General features: G+C 34.8%; 2 protein-coding genes across 4 annotated transcripts; one reads left to right on the top strand and one right to left on the bottom strand.

Annotated features, from left to right (window-relative positions):
• Window positions 1–1,021: 1,021 nt before the first annotated feature.
• Window positions 1,022–11,981, bottom strand: LOC113343946. Of its 2 annotated transcripts, XR_003357486.1 has the most exons (3): window positions 11,844–11,981; window positions 11,040–11,243; window positions 1,022–1,547 (listed from the first exon to the last, which is right to left on the bottom strand). XR_003357486.1 is itself a non-coding variant. In XM_026588031.1 (2 exons), the coding sequence occupies exons 1-2, from the start codon at window positions 11,314–11,316 to the stop codon at window positions 1,402–1,404; spliced, it is 423 nt and encodes a 140-aa protein (XP_026443816.1). In that variant the 5' UTR covers window positions 11,317–11,814; the 3' UTR covers window positions 1,022–1,401. The 2 variants fall into 2 exon arrangements, 1 of the variants encoding a protein (XP_026443816.1); XM_026588031.1 differs by lacking the exon at window positions 11,844–11,981 and having other exon boundaries at window positions 11,040–11,814.
• A 527-nt stretch (window positions 11,982–12,508) lies between these two features.
• LOC113343966 lies at window positions 12,509–18,426 on the top strand. 2 transcript variants are annotated; one of them, XM_026588038.1, is made up of 6 exons: window positions 12,509–12,846; window positions 14,600–15,118; window positions 15,663–15,828; window positions 16,478–16,561; window positions 16,848–16,943; window positions 18,144–18,426. In XM_026588038.1, coding segments are annotated over exons 1-6 (897 nt in total). In that variant the 5' UTR covers window positions 12,509–12,845; the 3' UTR covers window positions 18,175–18,426. The 2 variants fall into 2 exon arrangements, with proteins under 2 accessions (XP_026443823.1, XP_026443822.1); XM_026588037.1 differs by lacking the exon at window positions 18,144–18,426 and adding an exon at window positions 17,841–18,137.
• The last annotated feature ends 2,132 nt before the right edge of the window (window positions 18,427–20,558 follow it).

Genomic DNA, 20,558 nt, shown 5'->3' with positions numbered 1-20,558 from the left:
GACTCAAGTTTCGCCATGACTTGGTTCAGGATGTAATTGCGGATATTTGCTACAAAGCTGGTGTACCTGCGCGAAATAAGTTGCCTTAGGTTTTTTATCAGACAACAACAAGGATTTACGTCCAGCTGACATCCTTGTTCTCAACTGGGAAAATTTCCAAGATGTGTGTATGGATATTACAGGTGTCTCACCCTTCATTGGTGATGGAGTTCGTTCTTTCATTCCAGGCCAAGCCATTTCGAAAGCAATTTCACGTAAGCGTACCAAATATTTGGATGAATGTGTTTCCCACGGTTATGGTTTGGGTGTTTTAGCTTTCACCACTTTGGGAGAGCCAGTGATGATATTGTATGTTTTTTTAAGCGTTTAAAGAATTGTTTCGTTAGTAATGATGATGGCAGTGGTGTACACAGTTTTATTTTTCATAGATTGGGTGTATCTATTCAAAAAGGGGTTGGTGCTCAGCTTGTGGCTAGGCTACCAACTAAATCCCTATACGATTCGTAGATATTGGTTAAGTTAATTTTATATTATTTAAGTCCGGAAAAAAAATGGAAATCTTTAATAGATATAGAAGTTGGAAAAAGTTTATTACCCAGGAACCATAGGATAAGTAGAATATTAAATTGAGTGATAAGTTTGTAAAATTGAGCTAAAAATAAGGAAATAGATAGCGAGGAGGCAATACCTAAAGGAAAAATGTAAACCTTAAGTGTAAATATGGTGACAGGGACATTGAAAGCCGTTGGAGCCTACAACCGAAATTTAACGCGTTCGAGTCAGAAAAGAACAAAAAAAAAACCAATTAAATTTAGTGTGAATTACTTTTTCTAAATAGATTCTAAAAATGCTACGAAAAATTACAGAAGGGAAAAACATTCAGTGCATAATCACAATTTCTTAAGTTAACTCCATTGGCATGAAAGAACCTTAAGAAATTGTGATTTTGCAAGAACATCAATGAGTTAAATTGTGATTTTTGCGGTGAAGTAGGCAATGGTGTCAGAAAACACCTTTTTTTTCGAAAAGAAGGATCCGATCCTCATTCATTTATTGAAATATTATCCCTATGAGAAACCTGGTGTAAATCAGGATTGGGATATCGGTTACATTGATAATTCCAAAATTGGAATTGTAAATTTTTCATTAGGGTTCTAAAGTTTTCTCCTGACTAAGACTCCGTGAGTCCATGACGGTTACAGAAATTAGATAAATGCGCTGCCTCAATTATATGGTATCTACTTCTTAAAATAAAACCTTTCACTTTAAAATTTATGCAAGTTCTTGGATCTATATTGTAATCTTCACTGATAGTATATCTCTTTTCCCTAGCCTTAGCATACATTTCCATTAGCAACATGAGGATCGGTTAAGAATCGCTTTGAAAGATAATATTTTGTCCTATACATTTTGTCGCCAATTGGAAAGCTTCTTTGGCTCCAGTTCTTTCAAGTTCTTCTCTGGTAAAACAGTTTGCATGTATACCACTTCCTTCATCAGTGTTACCTGCATAGTCAGAAATAGCCAGTCCCACAGCGGAATTTGCCCTGAAATTTGACATTGACAAAGCAATGTTAATTTTCACAGTCATAAAACTGTCATTTCTATTTGGTTCCTATGTTGTAATTTTGAGATGTTCGTCATTCATAGGATTGTAGTAAAGGTTTTGCATAATATCATAACCATTTTGTTTATGTTCATGGAACTGTTTATGAATCTAATTATTGCTTTGGATGTTTCCATGCTATTTAACTTAGTTTTCCTGAACACTACATCACATCTCGCTTTCCAAACATGCCAGCTTATTATACTGCAAAGAACTGACCAGTCCATTGCAAGTCCGTTTCTATCATGATTCTTAAACCAAGTATTAAGCCAATCATGAAAGTTTATTAATCCATTTGTAATGTAAGACACATCGAAATTTAGATGCATCCAAACTTGAGAAACAAAGTTACAAGTGATAAAGATATGAGACAGAGATTCCTCACCAGAGTTGCACAAAGGACAAGAAGTCTGAGTATCAGGTAACATGGCTGCAACTCTCAAATTAGTTGGTAAAATAGAGTGAGCCGCTTTCCAAATAAACATTTTAATAGAGGGAGTAGTTTACATATTCTAAATTTTGTTCCAATCTTGATTTGCTCCACCAGAAGAGTTCAAAGAGTTGTATAAAGACTTAACAGTAAATTTACCTGAATTGTTTAGGGTCCAGATAGCTTCATCTGGGGTATTATAATTTGGGATTGGAATCTTCAATATTTTCTCAATAGTATGTTGATCAAAACAAGCTGCTAAGATTTCAACATCCCAAGTATGTGAACTAGTAATCAAGTCACTTACCTTGCTGAAATTTGCTTCTGCTGTAGAGTTATGTATTATCGGTGGTTTAATCTCAGGCACCCAATGATCAGTCCAAATATTTATGTTTTCTCCATTACCTACTTTCCAAAAACAATCTTGTTTAATTTGATTGACTCCCATTAGAATTCCTTTCCAAATCCAATTATCTTTTTGTTTTGGTTTGGTTTTCATATGCAATATGTCATTATGAGGATAGTATTTTGCTTTGAGCATAGAAGCACATAGCGAGTTTGGTTTTTCTTTAAGTCTCCAACCCATTTTTGTTATCATTGCAATATTGAACATCTGCAAGTTCTGAATGCCAAGCCCCCCCCCCCCCCTCAGCTAAAGATTTGTTTATGTCATCCCAAGATTTGAAAAACAATCCCTTTTTACCTTTCTCATTCACACCTTTTTCATTTTTTCCCCACCAAAAATCTCTCTGTATTTTGGTTAGTGTGTTACAGATTTTGACAGGGATTCAAAGCTACTCATCTGGTAAACACGTAAAGAAGAAGCTACATTTTTATCATGACAGTCCTACCTGCAGTGTTTAGGTTTTTTCATTTATAACTTACTAGTCTAATACGCATTTTATCCACCAAGGGTTCAAAACATTTTACTTTAGATCTATTTGTGAACAAAGGCGATTCTAAGTATTTATCATTTAAAGGAATCGCATTCACTTCTAAGATGTTAATCACCTCATTTCTAATGTTTTCATTCGTTTTACTACTGAAAAACACTCCAGATTTAGAAAGGTTGATTAGTTGACCAGAAGCTTTACCAAACTCAGAAAAAAGGTTAACAAGATTTCTACGGGTAGAAGCTTTAGCTTCACAGAAAATTAGACAATCATCTGAAAAGAGAAAATGACTGAAAGCTGGGGCTTTAGGAGTGATTTTTGTTCCTTTTAGAAACTCATTTGACTCAACATACAAAATAGTTCTCGACAGAGCCTCCATACAAAACAAAAAGAGATAGGGTGACAAAGGGTCACCTTGTCTCAGGCCCCTAGTAGGTTTGAAAAAATCAGCGGGGGAGCCATTTAACAAAATAGCAAGAGTAGTAGTTGATATGCATTCCATTACTAAGTTACACCATTTCTCATTAAAGCCTATCGTAGCCATAATTTTTATTAAAAAATTCCACTCCACTCTGTCAAATGCTTTTGACATATCTATTTTTAATCCCATTAAACCATTTTCCCTTTTTTGTTTCTCATTTTATGAATAATATCATGAGCTATTGTTATATTGTCACTAATCTGCCTTCCAGGAACGAAGGCAGATTGAAAAGGAGAAATAATTTTATCAAGAAGACATTTCATTCTACTAGCCATCAATTTTGAGATTATCTTATAAGAAGTGTTTGCCAGAGCTATTGGTCTAAACTCTGAAGGAGTTGTAGGATTCGGGGTTTTAGGGATCAAAGTTATGAAAGAAGCATTCATTTCCTTAGAAATATGACCACGTTCAAAGAAAGTCTGGATCATGTGGGTTAGGTCGGCCCCAGTGATTTCCCAATTCTGCTGGTATAAATTAGGAGGGAATCCATCGAGCCCCGGACTCTTGTCCGGCTCCATGGAGAAAAGAATTTTTCTTATTTTTACCATATCAGGAGTTTTACAAAGCATCTCATTATCAGTTTGAGTGACACAATTTGGAATAAGGTCTAGCATTGTTCCATTGGTTGTTGGATTAACAGTAGTAGCTATGTTTTTAAAATTCTTAGAAATACAAGAAGCTACTTCCAATCTACTAGTGGCCGAATCACCGTTATCTTTCTGGATTGTTTCAATCATATTTCTCCTAAATCTTTGTTTGGCCTTGCTGATGTAGGACATCTAGACCAAGTCACCCCCGTTTTAACATGATAGTCAAACCTTGTTCTATTTCTAGTATTGTTCCCTAAATTTTATGATTTCCCTATTCTAAAACTGTTCTAGAACTTAATAGTTTCCTAGTTTAGTATGATTTTCTTTTTCTAGTTTTACTACGTTTAGGAAATAGTGAAGCCTATATAAGAAGAGGCCTAGTCTTGTAGAATTTCCACACATTCAACATTATTATCTTATTTGATTTATCAAAGATATTTTATTTAGTTATTGTTCTCTAGTTTTCTTATAGCTTTTGTGAATCTATTGATTTCACACTAGTTTTCACTATCTTTTGGATCCTTGATCCAAGTTATTACGCTTTCGCTACGTTAAGTGGTACCAGATCCTCGATTGAGAGCCTCCACTAACATGGGTGATAAGAAGATTGAAGAGTTAAAGACTAGTTTGAAGAAAGACCTAAAAGCTGATATGGAAGCAATGGGAATCAAACTAACCACTGAGTTAACCACAATGATAGATGAACGTTTTGAAGATTTTAAAGAGTGGTTTTCTACCAAGTTCATGGGACACGAAGGAAAGAAGGTAAACGAAGGAAAGAAGGTAATTGGAGAATTACCTAAAACCCAAGCTGAAATTGTCTATATTCATACTTCTACCCCTCCCAACTCCACCACTCATCTTCAAACCCCTCCAGTCACTTCCCAACCTTCTCACAACCATGATACTTCCAAAAATAAGTCATATTACCATCCATTATTCACTACCCCAACTTACTCTTTCTGCCCACCTTACACAACCCCACAATTTGAATTTTTTGAAGATTTCAGCTCTTACTCTACTCCCCATAACTTAAACAAATCTTCTACAAAGCAGCAAGCAGTTGATGTTGAAGACTATGAGCCATATTATTATACTCCACCACCGCGCCATCAGAGGAACATGGGAAATCCACAAACCTATCGCCCCAAGGCTGATATAACTCTGTTTGATGGACTTCTACACATTGAAGATTTCTTAGATTGGTTGTGTACAATTGATCGTTTCCTTGCTTATATGCGCATACCTGAAGATCAACAAGTAGAACTTGTTGCTTTCAAGCTTACATGGCCAGCCTCCTCATGGTGGGATCATCTTCAACTAGAAAGATCCAACCAAGGAATGCGACAAGTTCAATCCTGGCCAGCCATGAAGCAGCTATTGAAGAAGAGGTTTCTGCCTCCGGATTACATGCAGACCTTATTCATCACTTTACAAAACTGTCTTCAAGGAAACCGTTCAGTACAAGAATATGTGACTGAATTTTCGCGTTTATTGTCTCGGAATCAGCTGAATGAGACGGTTGATCAAACAATTGGACGTTTCATCAACGGACTTGATTGGAATATACAAGAAAGGTTAGCTACTCAACAATATACTTCTCTTCATATTGTCATTAATAATGCTTTAAAAATAGAATCTTTCATGCTTTCTCCACAACCATACCCAAAAACCTCATCCTTTATCCCTAGAAAACCTCTATTTCAAAGTTTTCCCAATAGGAAATAACCATATCCATACCAATCTCGTATCACTACCACTACCACTACTACCCAACCATCTTCTTCCCAAACCCCACCTGCCATGAAGGCTCCGCCACCTCCACCCCAACCTAATAATGCCCAACCCATTAGGTCAAGACCTCCAAACCCTTATTCCTACCCAACTGAAAACAAGTGTTATAAGTGTAAGCAACCAGGGCACACATCAAATCAATGTAGAAGTGGGCGTACATTGATGACCGAAGAAGAATTTGTTGTGTATGAGGAAGAAAATGAAGATGTTCATAGAAATATCGAAGATATGCAAGCATATGCGGAGGAAGGAGATGAAAGTGATTATGTCTCTTATGTTATTCGAAATCCATTATCCATTCCTCGTGTTGATTATCCAACCCGTAATCGTCTATTCCGCACTAAGTGTCGTGTGCAAGACAAGATATGTGATATGATCATTGACAGTGGAAGTTGTCAAAATATTGTTTCCTCCAGTTTGGTGGAAAAGCTGCAATTATCTACTCATCCACATCCAAAACCATACTCCATTGGTTGGATTGATGATAACAACAAGAAGAATGTAGATTCTCAATGTTTCGTGTCATTTAAAATTGGAGCATATAACGAGACAGTGGTTTGTGATGTTGTGGATATTACTGCTTGCCACATATTATTTGGACGCCCATGGCTATATGATGTAGATGTCACTTATCGAGGTAAAGCTCATACGTATTTGTTCATGTACAATGGTAGAAGAACCACATGGCAACCATATTAAGCGAAACCTAAGCCAAGTCTACAACAACAAGAGACTACGATGTTGGTTTCCCCGGATATCTTAGCAGATGCACAAGAATCAGGTATGATTTATGCCTTAGTTGTACAACCTTCTACTCCTGATCTTCCTACAACTATTCCTACTCAAGTGAAGTCTTTACTAGATGAGTTTGCATGTGTTTTACCATATGATATGCCTGATTCTTTGCCACCTATGAGAAATATTCAACACCAAATAGATGTTATGCCCGGTGCAAGTTTACCTAACATTCCCCACTACCGTATGAGCCCTAAGGAGCACGATATACTTCGAGGTCAAGTGGATGAATTGTTGTCTAAAGGTTTTATACAACCTAGTTTGAGCCCTTGTGTTGTTCCCGCCCTCCTTGTGCCTAAAAAGGATGGAAATTGGCGTATGTGTATCGATAGTAGAGCTGTTAACAAGATCACAATCCGTTATCGTTTTCCAATTCCAAGATTAGATGATATGCTTGATATGTTCTCCGATGCCAAGATATTTTCGAAAATTGATCTTAAAAGCGGGTATCATCAAATCAGAATTCGACTTGGAGATGAATGGAAGACTGCATTTAAGACAAAGGATGGTCTCTTCGAGTGGTTTGTTATGCCATTTGGATTTTCTAATGCTCCAAGTACATTCATGAGGCTTATGAATCAAGTTCTACAAACCTTCATTGGTAAGTTTGTTGTGGTTTATTTCGATGATATCCTTATCCATTCGAAATCTGAAGAAGAACATCGTTCTCACTTGTGGGTTGTTTTCAATGCTCTCAAAGAGAATGAATTATTTATCAATCTAAAGAAGTGTCAATTTTTCACTTCTAAGGTTCTGTTTTTGGGTTACGTTGTTTCTGCTGATGGTATTCAAGTAGATGATTCTAAAAATCACAGCTATTCGTGATTGGCCTACTCCTAAGACAGCCTCCGAAGCTCGAAGTTTTCATGGTCTAGCTTCCTTTTACCGTCGATTTATAAGAGATTTCGGCTCTATTGCATCCCCTATCACTGACAGTTGGAAGGATAAAAGTTTCGTATGGACGGATGAAGCTGAATCAAGCTTTCAATTACTCAAAGAAAGGCTTACTTCTGCTCCTATCCTTGCACTACCTGATTTCAACAAGCTTTTTGAAGTACATTTCGATGCTTCTATATTAGGAGTTGGTGCTGTTTTGTCACAAGAAGGTAAACCTATTGAATTTCTTAGTGAAAAACTTGCAGAAGCTCGTCAAAAATGGTCTACTTATGAGTTAGAATTCTACGCGGTGATTCGTGCACTACGGAAATGGAGACATTATTTAATACACAAGGATTTTGTCTTGTATACTGATCACCAAGCCCTCAAGTATATTCAGAATCAATCACCATCCAACAGAATGCATGCTAGTTAGATTTCTACCTTACAAGAATATACTTTCTATATTCAGCACAAGTCTGGTTTAAACAACAAAGTTGTTTATGCACTTAGCCGTTTCAATAATCATAGTGCTCGCGAGTTGCTCCTTGTTATCATCCGTGCTGAAGTGATTGCTTTTGACTCTCTTAAGGAATTGTATCCTACCGATCCCGAATTTTCATTACTATGGCAGAAATGTTCTTCCAAGCAACAAGGTACGGGCAATTTTGCTTTACATAGCGGGTTTCTTTTCAAAGGTAGTCGTTTATGCATTACTGATGGTTCCATTCGTGAACACCTTATTAATGAGTTACATAGTAGTGGTCTTTCTGGCCATTTCGGGCGAGATAAGACTATATCTTTAGTCGAAGCTCGTTATTTTTGGAATTCTCTCAAAAAGGATGTCCATGATTTTGTGCGACGTTGTATGATTTATCAACGAAGTAAGGGTCATGCAAAAAATACAGGATTATACTTTCCTCTTCCAGTTCCAGATGCTCCTTGGGAAAATATATCAATGGATTTTGTGCTAGGTTTACCAAGAACCCAAAGAGCTCATGATTCTGTTTTTGTGGTTGTTGATCGCTTCTCAAAAATGGCACATTTTATTCCTTGCAAGAATACTATGGATGTTGTGACTACGGCAAATCTTTTCTTCCGTGAGATAGTACGTTTTCATGGTATTCCAAAGATCATTACTTCTGATCGAGACACTAAATTCTTAAGTTGGTTTTGGAAGAAACTTTGGAATCGTCTCCAAACCAAACTACAGTTTAGTAGCACAGCTCACCCACAAACAGATGGGCAAACTAAAGTAGTAAACCGATCATTAAGGAATCTTATTCGTTGTTTATCTGGAGACAAGCCACGACAGTGGGATTTATCTCTTGATCAAGCTGAATTTGCCTACAATTCAGTTCCTAATCGATTCACAGGTTATGCACCTTTTCAAATCGTTTATTCTAAGGTTCCTAACCGCACATTGGATCTTGTCTCTTTACCATCAGTACCTAGTTCCAATATTGCAGCTGATTACATGATCGAGTCCCTACAAGTTCTACATGATAAGGTCAAGAAAAACTTGGAAGCTGCTAATGCCAAGTATAAGCTAGATGCTGATCGTCGACGTCGTTTTCGGTCTTATGAAGTTGGTGATCTAGTTATGGTGTACTTAAGCAAGGATCGTTTTCCTACTGGCACCTACAACAAGACGAAGTACAAGAAGATTGGCCCCATTCGCATTTTCAAGAAGATCAGCGACAATGCTTACGTTGTTGACCTCCCAGCTCATATGAATATCTCGTCCACATTCAACGTTAAGGATATCTTTCCTTATTTTCCAGGCGATGAGGTTTCTCTTCCAACACCGAACTCGAGGACGAGTTCTTTTCAAGAAGGGGGCCCTGATGTAGGACATGTAGACCAAGTCACCCCCGTTTGAACATGATAGTCAAACCTTATTCTATTTCTAGTACTTTTCCCTAAATTTTATGATTTCCCTATTCTAAAACTGTTCTAGAACTTAATAGTTTCCTAGTTTAGTATGATTTCCTTTTTCTAGTTTTACTATGTTTAGGAAATAGTGAAGCCTATATAAGAAGAGGCCTAGTCTTGTAGAATTTCTACACATTCAACATTATTATCTTATTTGATTTATCAAAGATATTTTATTTAGTTATTGTTCTCTAGTTTTCTTATAGCTTTTGTGAATCTATTGATTTCACACTAGTTTTCACTATCTTTTGGATCCTTGATCCAAGTTATTACGCTTCCGTTACGTTACTTACTATGGAAACACCTAGTGTTCCTATCTCCTAGAGCCAGGTCTGATCCCTTCTTTTGTCTTTCCAAAAATTTTCTTTTATGTTGTACCAATTTGTGAGGTTAGTTGTCTCAGTAGCTAGATCCTTGGCTTTCTCAGGGTAAGGAGGTCTACTGTTTATCTCTATCAGATTGTTTTTTATTATCTCTATATTAGTTTTAATGTTACCAAAACTAGTTTTATTACACGGTCTAAGAGTGATCTTAACTGAAGATAGTTTTCTGTTAAATGTGAAAGCAGGTGACCCATGAACATCACTATTCCAACATTCCTGAATTAACGGTTTGCATTGCTCATGTTTTAACCATTCTCGAAAAAAACTTAAAAGGGGAAGGGCCATCATTCCAGATATTCTGAGTGTTAAGATAAATTGGGAACATGGTCAGAGGTCAGGGGGCCTAAGTATCTCAAATTAGAGTTGCGAAAGGTAATATTCCATTTGGAATTAACTAAAGCTCTATCCAATCTTTCTTCAATGAAGTCTTGGTCTTTTTTTTCTGCTATTCCAAGTAAAAGTGTAACCTATGAATCCCAAGTCATGGAGACCACTATATCCGATGATATTATTGAATATTCCAGTCTCATATTCATTGAAAGAAAATCTACTACTTTTTTCTTCTCTATGGAGCACTACATTACAGTCACCTAGAACGACCCAAGGAATGTTAATCTCTGATGCCATTTTCTAATAGTACTCCAAGAGTCCACTTTCTGGTTACTAGTAGAGCTACCATAAAAGCAGGTTAGCATCCAGCTAGGTTTATTGTTAGTAGCATGGATCTTAACATTTATATGATGAAATTCAGAATCAACAATTTCAATTTTCATATTATTTTTCCACATTAAACATAGTCCTCCTGCCCTTCCTCTAGGAGAGACCAACCAGTAATTACTAACATTAACCTTTCTCAATAATTTATGCATTTCAACATTCTGTTGTTTGGTCTCGGATATAAACAATATGTCAGGGTTTTCTTTATTTAAGATATCATTTAGGCTATTTAGAGTTTCATCATTTCCCAACCCCTGGCAATTCCAAGCAATGCAACTAATAAATTGCCAGAAGTAGGAAACATTCGGGAACTCAAACACAGACAAGATGTGATTTACATTTATATTTCTATTATAATCTCTAATTATGGTATATTGTGTTGCTATCGTGGGAGTTCTAAAGTATTTCTCATAATCTAACCTAATCCAGTGTTTTGTTTCATGCCAATTTGAGATAATGCTTTTGTGCTCTAAGTGTAGATGAAGCAAAATTATCATTTTCTTTGTTTCCCATTCTATACTAAAGTGTTTAGGACTTACCTCTGTAGTGCTCTTTCTTGTCTCTCTTTTGGACAAAATTATGAAATTTACCGGGGATTCTTCCATGGGGTTTTCTTTTTTTCCAATTGTAGATAAATTTTGAAAGGATGTTGTGCCCAGACCGAGTAACAGCTAACGGGAAAACACCTTGAATCCCCGGTTTTCTCAGAAGTTTCCTTTTTTTCCGGTTGTAACAAATAGTATCTGGAATTAGGCAAGAATGCATTAGACTTGATAAAGATTTTAATTGACCTTTGCAGAATTTACCGAACTTCATAGGTCAGCTAGATGGAATACAGATCAAAACTAGGGAGAATAAAACAAATCAATTAAGTTCGAACAACTAAGGGAATTAGTAACAGAAAATAAGGAAATTAGATATTGAACAGGCTATTATAATTAAAGAAAAGTAGAGAAACTCAATTAACGATCGCACAACTACAGAAATTTGGTAAAGTTGATAGTTATGCAAACAATTAACGCAATTTAACAACAAGGTTAATTAAACGAAGCCATGAAAATCAATTCCTTATCAATTAAATTCCTAAATCATGGACAAGAATCAATCGACAGAGATGATCTAAAGGAAAATCAATTAAATTCCTAAATCATCAATCAATCGACAGAGATAGATTTAAAGGACAAAGATTGAAAATAGGATAGAAAATGGTCAATCCATTTGCCGACGTCGCCTATAATAGCCGTAAGCAACCCGGTGTTGAAAGAAGCCTCGAAATCTTAATAAAACTTGAAATAAACTAGATTAGTGCTGTGATAGTGTGGGGCCGACGAATAAAAACAAACCTGTCAACGGACATCAACGGCCCTGTTCCACGAATAAGCAATCGATTTTAATGAAAAATTTAAGACAATGTGAACGCACTCAATTAGTTTTAGATATCCAAGATGTAACATATACGTAACTATGGTTGTGGTTTGCTTTCTACTTCACCTAGACCTGGCTCAATGTTATGAACAGTTAAATTGATGAACTTTGGACGTGTGGTCAATGCCCAGATAGGTCTCTCTCACTCCACGTGTTCTTGTATGCTAATGCCTGGTGAGCACGTTCCCAACAAATCTCTTAAGGAATAAGAGCTTCTCCAACGATGAATGTGAATATTTCATAGATGACATCATTTCTAAGACATTCTTTGAGTATAAAATCCTATATATTAAAAAAAAAATAACTCCAATCCATAAAGTGCTCAATTATTTGTTTACTTATTTGTAGGCATATAATTGGTTAGAATCCTTTCCATTTTTATTTTTCATTGATTTTTATTAACAAAAATGTGACTAGGATGGGAAGACATCATCTTAAGTGAATGTCTAAAACTAGAAGTTCACCTGGAGAATGTGGAACTTTTTTTTTTGCCACATCATCTTCACATCAATGGGTTGGAGATGATTTTTTATAAATATTGTTGTGGATACTATGTGGATTATGACTTTTTACTTAACACACATTCCATCTATGGTCTCTCGTTATCTTTTCCTCGACCTCCTTTTAATTCTCCTCTAAACCCCATTCTATATTCAGCACCGAATCAAAATTTAAAAATTCTAGGCATTCGTTTCTTGGTGCTTTCAACTGATCTGCAATCATAGATAAGATTTAGATGTTTTTCTGTTTTTGTCATAGTGTTTATAAGCGGGTTTGGAGAATATTTGAGACTTGGGTAAGAAATTAATGTCCAGGAAAAAGATGGTTTTTTTTTTTTTGCTGAAGATCAATAAAAGAAGTTTAGAGAAACAAAGGATGCCCATTCAACTGTTGGGTCGGAGAGAAGATCTATTTGTTGGAGTAAGTAGCAATTTCTCCATACTTCTTCTCTTTCTTAGAATTTATCACTATCTCTAAGAAATTTTGTCTGGTGATGATATTGTTATGTAAGTGTTGAAGTTATCGGTTTCATATGTCTTGTAAAAAAATTCATTAACATGAATTGAAATTTTTTGTAAGAGAGAAAACGATGATTAGCAAGTGAGAAATTGGGTTTCTTTCTGGGAAGAGAACAATTGAGGAATCACACAGTCGATCAATATACGTAAGTTCAGTTAGTTTCAGTGAGTCCGGCCACCGAGTCGGTCGATCAGGTCTGTGAGTTTCGAATATGGTTCATTGGGTCGGATCCAGTGAAGTCCATATTCGAATAGTTCATCTTCTCTACCCATATCTCTGCTACTGCAACTCGTTCACAGTCTGAATCATCTGATTGATTTAGTGGATGATTAGATGAATTTTGAACTGATAATATGTGTGTTCTATTGTAGTTGAAATAAGTTGGTGAATAATTTGATTGATTATCTCAAGATTAACCTCAATTTCATGAAATTAAAACCAATTTTATTTTTTTGTACAAACTTTGTGACGGACAACAATTACATTTCTCATCACATAGAAGGCCTCCTTAACAGTCGGCCAATAACGATCTTCAGAGTCTTAGTAGCCTGGGAATATTTGATGTCTTAGTAGCCAATATGAGACAGAGTCTTCAGTGTTTTAGCAGCCGACGAAATTGAAACTAAAATTTTCTGATCTTGGTCTCTGAAAAAGTGTTTTGGTAACTTATGGAAGTGGAATCATGGGTGTCTTAGAAGCAAAAGGAAAAAAGGGTTGTTTTGAAAAGCAACTAGAACTTTAAACTTGTGGATCTAGTCCGTTATCAATGGTTTCCGATGACCACCACCGTCGGAGACGGTGGTAACTGGCTATATTGCGGTAGTGGGAGGCTGTATTTTGGTGGTTTTAGTGGTGGCGCAAAAATCGCTTTTGAGAGAGGAGAGAGGGAGAATTTTCGATACTTTATTTTGTCAGAAAACACCAATACTGCTTAGAACTCCATTAATTAAAAACCATGTAACACCGACCCGGAGCACATTGGAAATGTACAAAACGAAGCAAATAAATTTGATGGAAATAATACGTGTTAAAAGATGTAAATCAAAACTTAGAAAGGGGGCATGGAGATCCCCGATGGAGCTAACAAACTTTGTTACTGTTACAAATATTCAAAAGGGTTCGGATTGGAAATTCACAAACCATTAAGAACTCAGAAACATGATCAATTTAAAAAAAAAAGGACATAAAAAGGACATGAGTTTGAAGAACAAACTACTAAAACTTGATGTTACAATATATGCATGAATGAATTCAAGCTATAAAATAAGTGAACCTAGATTGTTGCTGCTTTGATCAACAAATCATAAACTGCTAGTTAAACCCTAGATAGCTCTCTGTGTATCTCCATAATCTATTGTTATGTAAATCTGTAACAGAAAACAACCTCATCAACACCAAGTTGGTTCTATTCTCAATGACAACAAACAAACAAAAAGCCAACAAATCAAACCATATTTGGTTTTTTTCGCTATGAAAATTCTTTCATGGAACTGTCAGGGTTTTGGAAATCCTTCTACTGGAGATTATCTAAATTATTGTATTAGGAATTATGACCCTGATATTTTCTTTTTATCAGAAACTAAAACCGTAGACTAAAAAATGCATTTTTATTTGCAACAATATAGTTATCCTAATTTCTGTTATGCTTCTCCAGTGGGTCTGTCTGGTGGTATTTCTTTGGCTTGGAAAAAAGGTGTGGACCTAGAAATCATGCATACATCTAGACATAATTTTCATGCTATCATTCATACTCATTCACAAGAATCGGATTTTCTTTTGAGTTGTATGTATGGTTCTAATAATCCTCTTGAGTATCAAGAACAATGGCAGTACATGCTTGATATGCAACCTTTTGTTGACTTACCCTGGATATTATTGGGAGATTTGAACTTTACGATGTCAAACTCTGAGACTCAAAGTTCGTCTCAGCATCCTCGTCAACATTCTAGGATGGTCAGACCTATTATTCAACAATTAGGTCTTATAGATTTGGGCTTTTCGGGGTCTTCTACAACTTGGTCTAATCACAGAACGGGACAAGATTATACAGCTGTTAGACTTGATCGAGCACTGGTAAACGTTATGTGGCTCAACTATTATTTTATGGCTCATCTCATGCATATTCCGCATGTGGCTTCAAATCACTCTCCCATCCTTTTGGCTACATCAACAGGTATGGAAAAGAAACAGTTCCCTTTTAGACTTCAAAGATACTGGTTTTCGATTGCATCTTGTTCTGATATAATTAATACAAGTTGGTCTCACCAAGTTTCGGGCTCTCCTTCTTATCAACTATCTTCCAAACTAGATTATATCAAACATGCATCAACTTCAACTATGGAAGAAAGTCATCTTTGGTAACATAGAAACCCAAATTAAAACCATTCAACACCATCTAGAACAATGCTACAATATGAATACACCCACTTCTGATCATGTAGTTATTGATTTAACCAACTCTCTTCAACAGTGGTTGTCTATTCAGAAAGATTTTTATATGCAAAAATCTGGAACTCACTCTTATGATGCAGATGGAAACACCTCTTATTTTCACTCCAAAGCCAGCTTTAACAAGAAAAGAAGTCACATTTTTGCTATTCAATATTATTTAGGAATTTGGCATGACTCAAGATCTGAAATTGAAAACACTCTGCTCACTCATTTATCGTCTATCTCAAAATCGACTAATCCACCTTTAGATTCTTCTATTTTGTCAGAATTTCAGAGTTGCATTTCAGATGAAGAAAACAATATGCTTTTGCAACTTCCCTCAGAGAAGAGATCAAAGATGTGGTGTTTTAAATTAAGTCGTGGTTTTCACCTGGGAATGATGGATTTCAGGCTGCCTTCTATCAAAAATGTTGGTCTACAGTTGGAACCGAGGTAACTTCTATGTTCTAACACTTTTTTAAACATAAATATATGCTTAAATCCATAAGCCATACATATCAAGTCCTAATATCCAAAACCTTACATCCTCAGGCTCCAACTGACTACAGACCGATTAGTCTTTGTAACGTCAGTTACAAGATTATTTCAAAACTTTTATCAAATAGACTTAAGCCTTTGTTATCAAAGCTCATTGATCCAACTCAGTGTGCTTATGTCCCTGGTAGACACATCCAAAATAACATCATCATAGCACATGAGTTACTTCACTCGATGAAACAAAAAAGAAAGGGTAAAGTCTCGTATATTGGTCTGAAATTGGACATGTCGAAGGCTTTTGATCTCCTTGAGTGGTCTTTTTTGTTTGATATTCTTCATTGACTTGGTTTCCATCATGACTAGATTCAGCTTATTCAGCAATGTATAATCACTACAGAAAATTCTCTCCTTATTAATGGAAGTCCTACTGCCTCTTTCTCTCATATTAGAGGAATTCGACAAGGTGATCCGTTATCACCTTATGTTTTCCTCTTAGTAATGGAATCTTTTTCAAGGATAATCCAGCATCAACTACTTATAGGTCAGCTGAAAGGATTCAAAGTAGCTAAAAATAGTCCTGAAATCAGTCATTTATATTTTGCAGACGATTGTCTGCTGTTTTTAGAAGCTTCTCCTCATCATCTTCGACAGCTTCAGCATATTCTTCAACAATTCAGTACTGCTTCAGGTCAGGTTATAAATTTACAGAAATCAACTATATTTTTTAGCACTAATGTTACTCCTTCTACCAGAAACAGAATTGCAAATATCATGCAAATGAAAATTATGGGTTTGGGTGAGAAATATTTGGGTATTCCCTTGTTGCTGCGTAGATGAAAAACTAAAAATTATCAGCCAATTTTGGATAATATGAATATCAGACTGCAGGGTTGGGCAAGTAAATTGATAATCAAGCTGGTAAAACTACACAACTAAATTCAGTTCTAAGAACAATGGGTATGTATCATATGCAGGTCCTCAAGTGACCAAATGCCACAATTCAGCAAATGGATCAAATTCAACAGAATTATTGGTGGGCTAAAAAGAAGCATTTCATTGGATGGTATAAGGTACGTTTGCCGAAACGCCATGGAGGTTTAGGTCTAAAGGATTTGTCTCATTATAATTCTGCTTTTCTAGCCAAGTTATCATGGGATATGATACATTCTTCTACAGAATTATGGGTCCAACTCCTTAACAGTAAATATTTCCCTTTATATGATTTGAAGCATGAGCCACCTCCTCTTTGTGAAAACACTAGTTGGATATGCAAAGTATTCTACATGGGTTGCAAATTATTTATAGATTTGGTAAATGGAAAATAGGTAATGGCACTACTGTTAATATTTGGAAACATAATTGGATACCATGTGAACAAGAACCTTTATACAAGTGGAATGATTTAGACATAAATGAACTTCAATGGGTTTCTAATCTTATACATTCTGAGACAAGAGAATTGAATGTTACACTTTTGAGAAGATTGTTCTCTCCTCAACAGGTAGATTCTATTTTAACTATTCCTCTGATGTTACATACTCAAGACACTCCCATATGGCCACTTACATCAACTGAAATTTTCACGGTAAAGTCAACTTATAATCATCTATGTGAAATTGATTTGCATGACACCAATTTATCCTCCTTCGGTACAACTTTCTGGTTGAAGTTCTGGAAGCTCAAGATGCCTTATAAGTTGTTGATTTTTTTGTGGAAAATAATTCATAATGCTCTTCCTGTTAGAAGAAACTTGAGACATGTTCCTTACATAACTGATTTCTCTTGTCCACTTTGCAATACAGCCCACATAGAAGATATCAATCATCTCCTTTTTACCTTCCCTTTTGCTACTGCCATTTGGAAAGCTTCTCTTCCTCAGCATTTTCATCTTTTACAACAGTATAATACTCTTTCTGATTGGATTTATACTTGGTCCTCCACTAATGTTGTGATCAACTTTGATTCAGATTCTCCTTTTATACATGGAATTGTTGCAACAATGTGGCATATACGGAGATACAGATGTCAAGTTATCTTTCAACAGGCACAGATTAATATAAACTTTGTTTTACTTCCTATGTTCAAGCATCTTACTAGCATTGCTTCATCATTAGTGTCTCATCAGCATGCTTGCCATCCTAGACAGATTATAAGACATTCACATCATTGGAACCCTACTCCACCAAACACTTTAAAAATGAATGTTGATGCTTCATATCATAAAAGTTTTTATCTATCTGGTATTGTTGTGATAATTAGAACTTCTGCAGGACAACATGTTGCTTCCAGAGGAGTACTTAAAAGAGTAGCAAATGCTTTTCAAGCCGAAACATGGGCTTTATTAGAAGCAATGCAATGGGCTAAAGCTAAAGACTGGGATGTTGTTATCTTTGAATCTGATAATAAGAGTTTGATGTTGTATATGAATAATGGTTTTCCTTTACCTCCCTGGGAATCTTCTACCATATTATCTTTGTGTGTTGATCTTTGTAAAATACACCAGAACTGGAAGTGTGTCTATGTACCTAGAATGTGTAATAAAGCTGCAGACTGTCTGGCCAAATCAGTCTGCAAGTGTTTTAATGTAGGAGAATGGTGGAATGTACCACCTGCTGAAATCTCTGTATCTTTGGATAAAGATATTTCTATTACATAATCTATAATATTTCTACTTTTGTTAAAAAAAAAAAAAAAAAAAAAAAAAAAAAAAAAAAAAAAAAAACTCTTCAGATTTTATTATTTTATCCAATGATTAACATGATGAACAAAATACTCATCAAAAAGAAACTTGTGTGTTCCATGTTTAACGATGAAAGGAAAGAAAGCTAAGGCTACGTTTGGCATGGAACTCCCTAAAATTCAAACTACCTAGAAATTGAATTTCATCTTTCTGAATCTATGTGTTTGGCATGAGTATTAATGAAATTGGTAATTACGTCATCTCCTTTTTCAAAATGTTTATTTCTTCAACATATTTATTTATTAATATATTATTTGCTTGTCAATCTAAACCTGAAACGCTGAATTTCTTTAAAAAATTATATTTAATAATTTTTAAATAATTTTTAATTTAGTTGTCATTAATAATGTATTTTTTAATAAATAACTATATAAAAGACTAGTAATTAATAAATGCAATATTAGTAATTAAATAAATATAATATTATTCATATAAATATAATATTATTTAAATTAATTTTAAATATAATATTAATTAAATATGACATAAATATAGTATAATATTAATTAAGTATATTAGAATACTAATATAATATAGTATAATATTAATATAATAAAATAGTAATTAAAAAATACTAATATATGATAATATTAATGTAATATAATATTAATATTAGTGAAAAATACTAGTAACCCCTTACTATATGGGTTTCACATTAAGAAACCCAACAAAATGGATCCTTCATTGTCAACTCCATACTTTAGGAAAATGCTATTCTTAGGCCCAAAATATCAAATTTTCTTCAGATCTGGCCCATAATTAATTATTACGAATTTTGATAATGACAACACTACCCTTTCCTGTTTATGTCATTAGATATTTTCATTATTCATTTCAATTTCTGTTTCTCCCTTTTCTCTCTCCAGTTCACCGAAAGAAACACTAGAGCAGAATTATATCTTGATGAAATTGATCCTCATAAACCTAATTATGTGAATACCTAATTCTGTGAATCAGAGAACGTTCAATTCAAACTTTCAAACTTGATTTTTCTTTAGCAGTTCGTGTTCTCGAAGTTTAATTCAAAATCGCAGGGAAAAGCAGATGAAAATCATCAACAAACAATTCGAAAGATATGTTGTTCTCTCCTTAATACTTTAATTCCATCTAAATCATTAAGGTATAGAGTTAGAATTGAAAATTCTAAAAACTTATTTTACGACTTTGAAACTCTTAAAATCATGATTTTCAACTGAAATTTCTTGATGAACTCATAATTAGAGCTTAGATCTAATATAATATTTTATGAATCTCACTTTTCATATAAGAATTTCGAGAAAAAAATGTGAAAATTTTTGTAGGGTTATTGATCTAATTTCTGTGTATCTTTTTATCCTTAATTATGATCGATAATCGCTCTTATGATTCAAAATCAATGAAACATTACCTCTATTACTCATTTATTTTAGTTGAATTTCATCTAGTTTGATCTCTGTGCTCATATTCTTCTAGATCCAGTACCAATATGTTCTTTTAGGTTCGATTTGTTTGCTTTTTTATTTTGATTTTAAGATTTTACATATCTACTACAGATGTCGTTGAATAAAGTGTTTGAGTGGTTGAATTCTCAACTTGTTGACGACGTTTCCACGTTTAGGAAGTATTTCCTTGTTTGCTTCTCTCTCAGATAGTACTTCTAAAGGTTGAACATGCAGGTGATAATATCTCATACATAGACATGGTTTAGATGGCGTTTGATAACTATATTGACTTCTGTTCTTGTCAGCTCGATAAATATTTTAGTGGAAAAACAATAAGAAGTTTTAGTGTATACTATCTTTGAGAGTCTCATATGTACAATTAATGGTATGGAGACAACATAGTCCAATTGGTTAACTAGTAAATTTTCATCACTACAATCACCCCTCTAGGCTATATAATTAAAAATTAAAATATGCTTGTGGTTTGCAATTCCCTTCATTGTTAATTGGCGCCTTTCTTTATT

Source organism: Papaver somniferum, unplaced genomic scaffold, assembly GCF_003573695.1.
Source record: "Papaver somniferum cultivar HN1 unplaced genomic scaffold, ASM357369v1 unplaced-scaffold_70, whole genome shotgun sequence".
NCBI classification, from domain to species: Eukaryota; Viridiplantae; Streptophyta; class Magnoliopsida; order Ranunculales; family Papaveraceae; genus Papaver; species Papaver somniferum.
Note: the sequence above shows the minus strand (reverse complement) of the source record. Positions and strands in the feature narration are given on the sequence as shown.

Bases quoted from the DNA above. Each gene is read 5' to 3' on its own strand.
- LOC113343966 (XM_026588037.1), top strand. The intron at 15,119-15,662 runs GTATGGAAAAGA...CTATTTTGTCAG, and splicing joins CCTTTTGGCTACATCAACAG to AATTTCAGAGTTGCATTTCA. The intron at 15,829-16,477 runs GTAACTTCTATG...TATATTTTGCAG, and splicing joins GGTCTACAGTTGGAACCGAG to ACGATTGTCTGCTGTTTTTA.
- LOC113343946 (XM_026588031.1), bottom strand. From the start codon at position 11,316: ATGAAGTTCGGTAAATTCTGCAAAGGTCAATTAAAATCTTTATCAAGT. The intron at 1,548-11,039 runs GTAAGTCCTAAA...GTCAAATTTCAG, and splicing joins CAAGAAAGAGCACTACAGAG to GGCAAATTCCGCTGTGGGAC.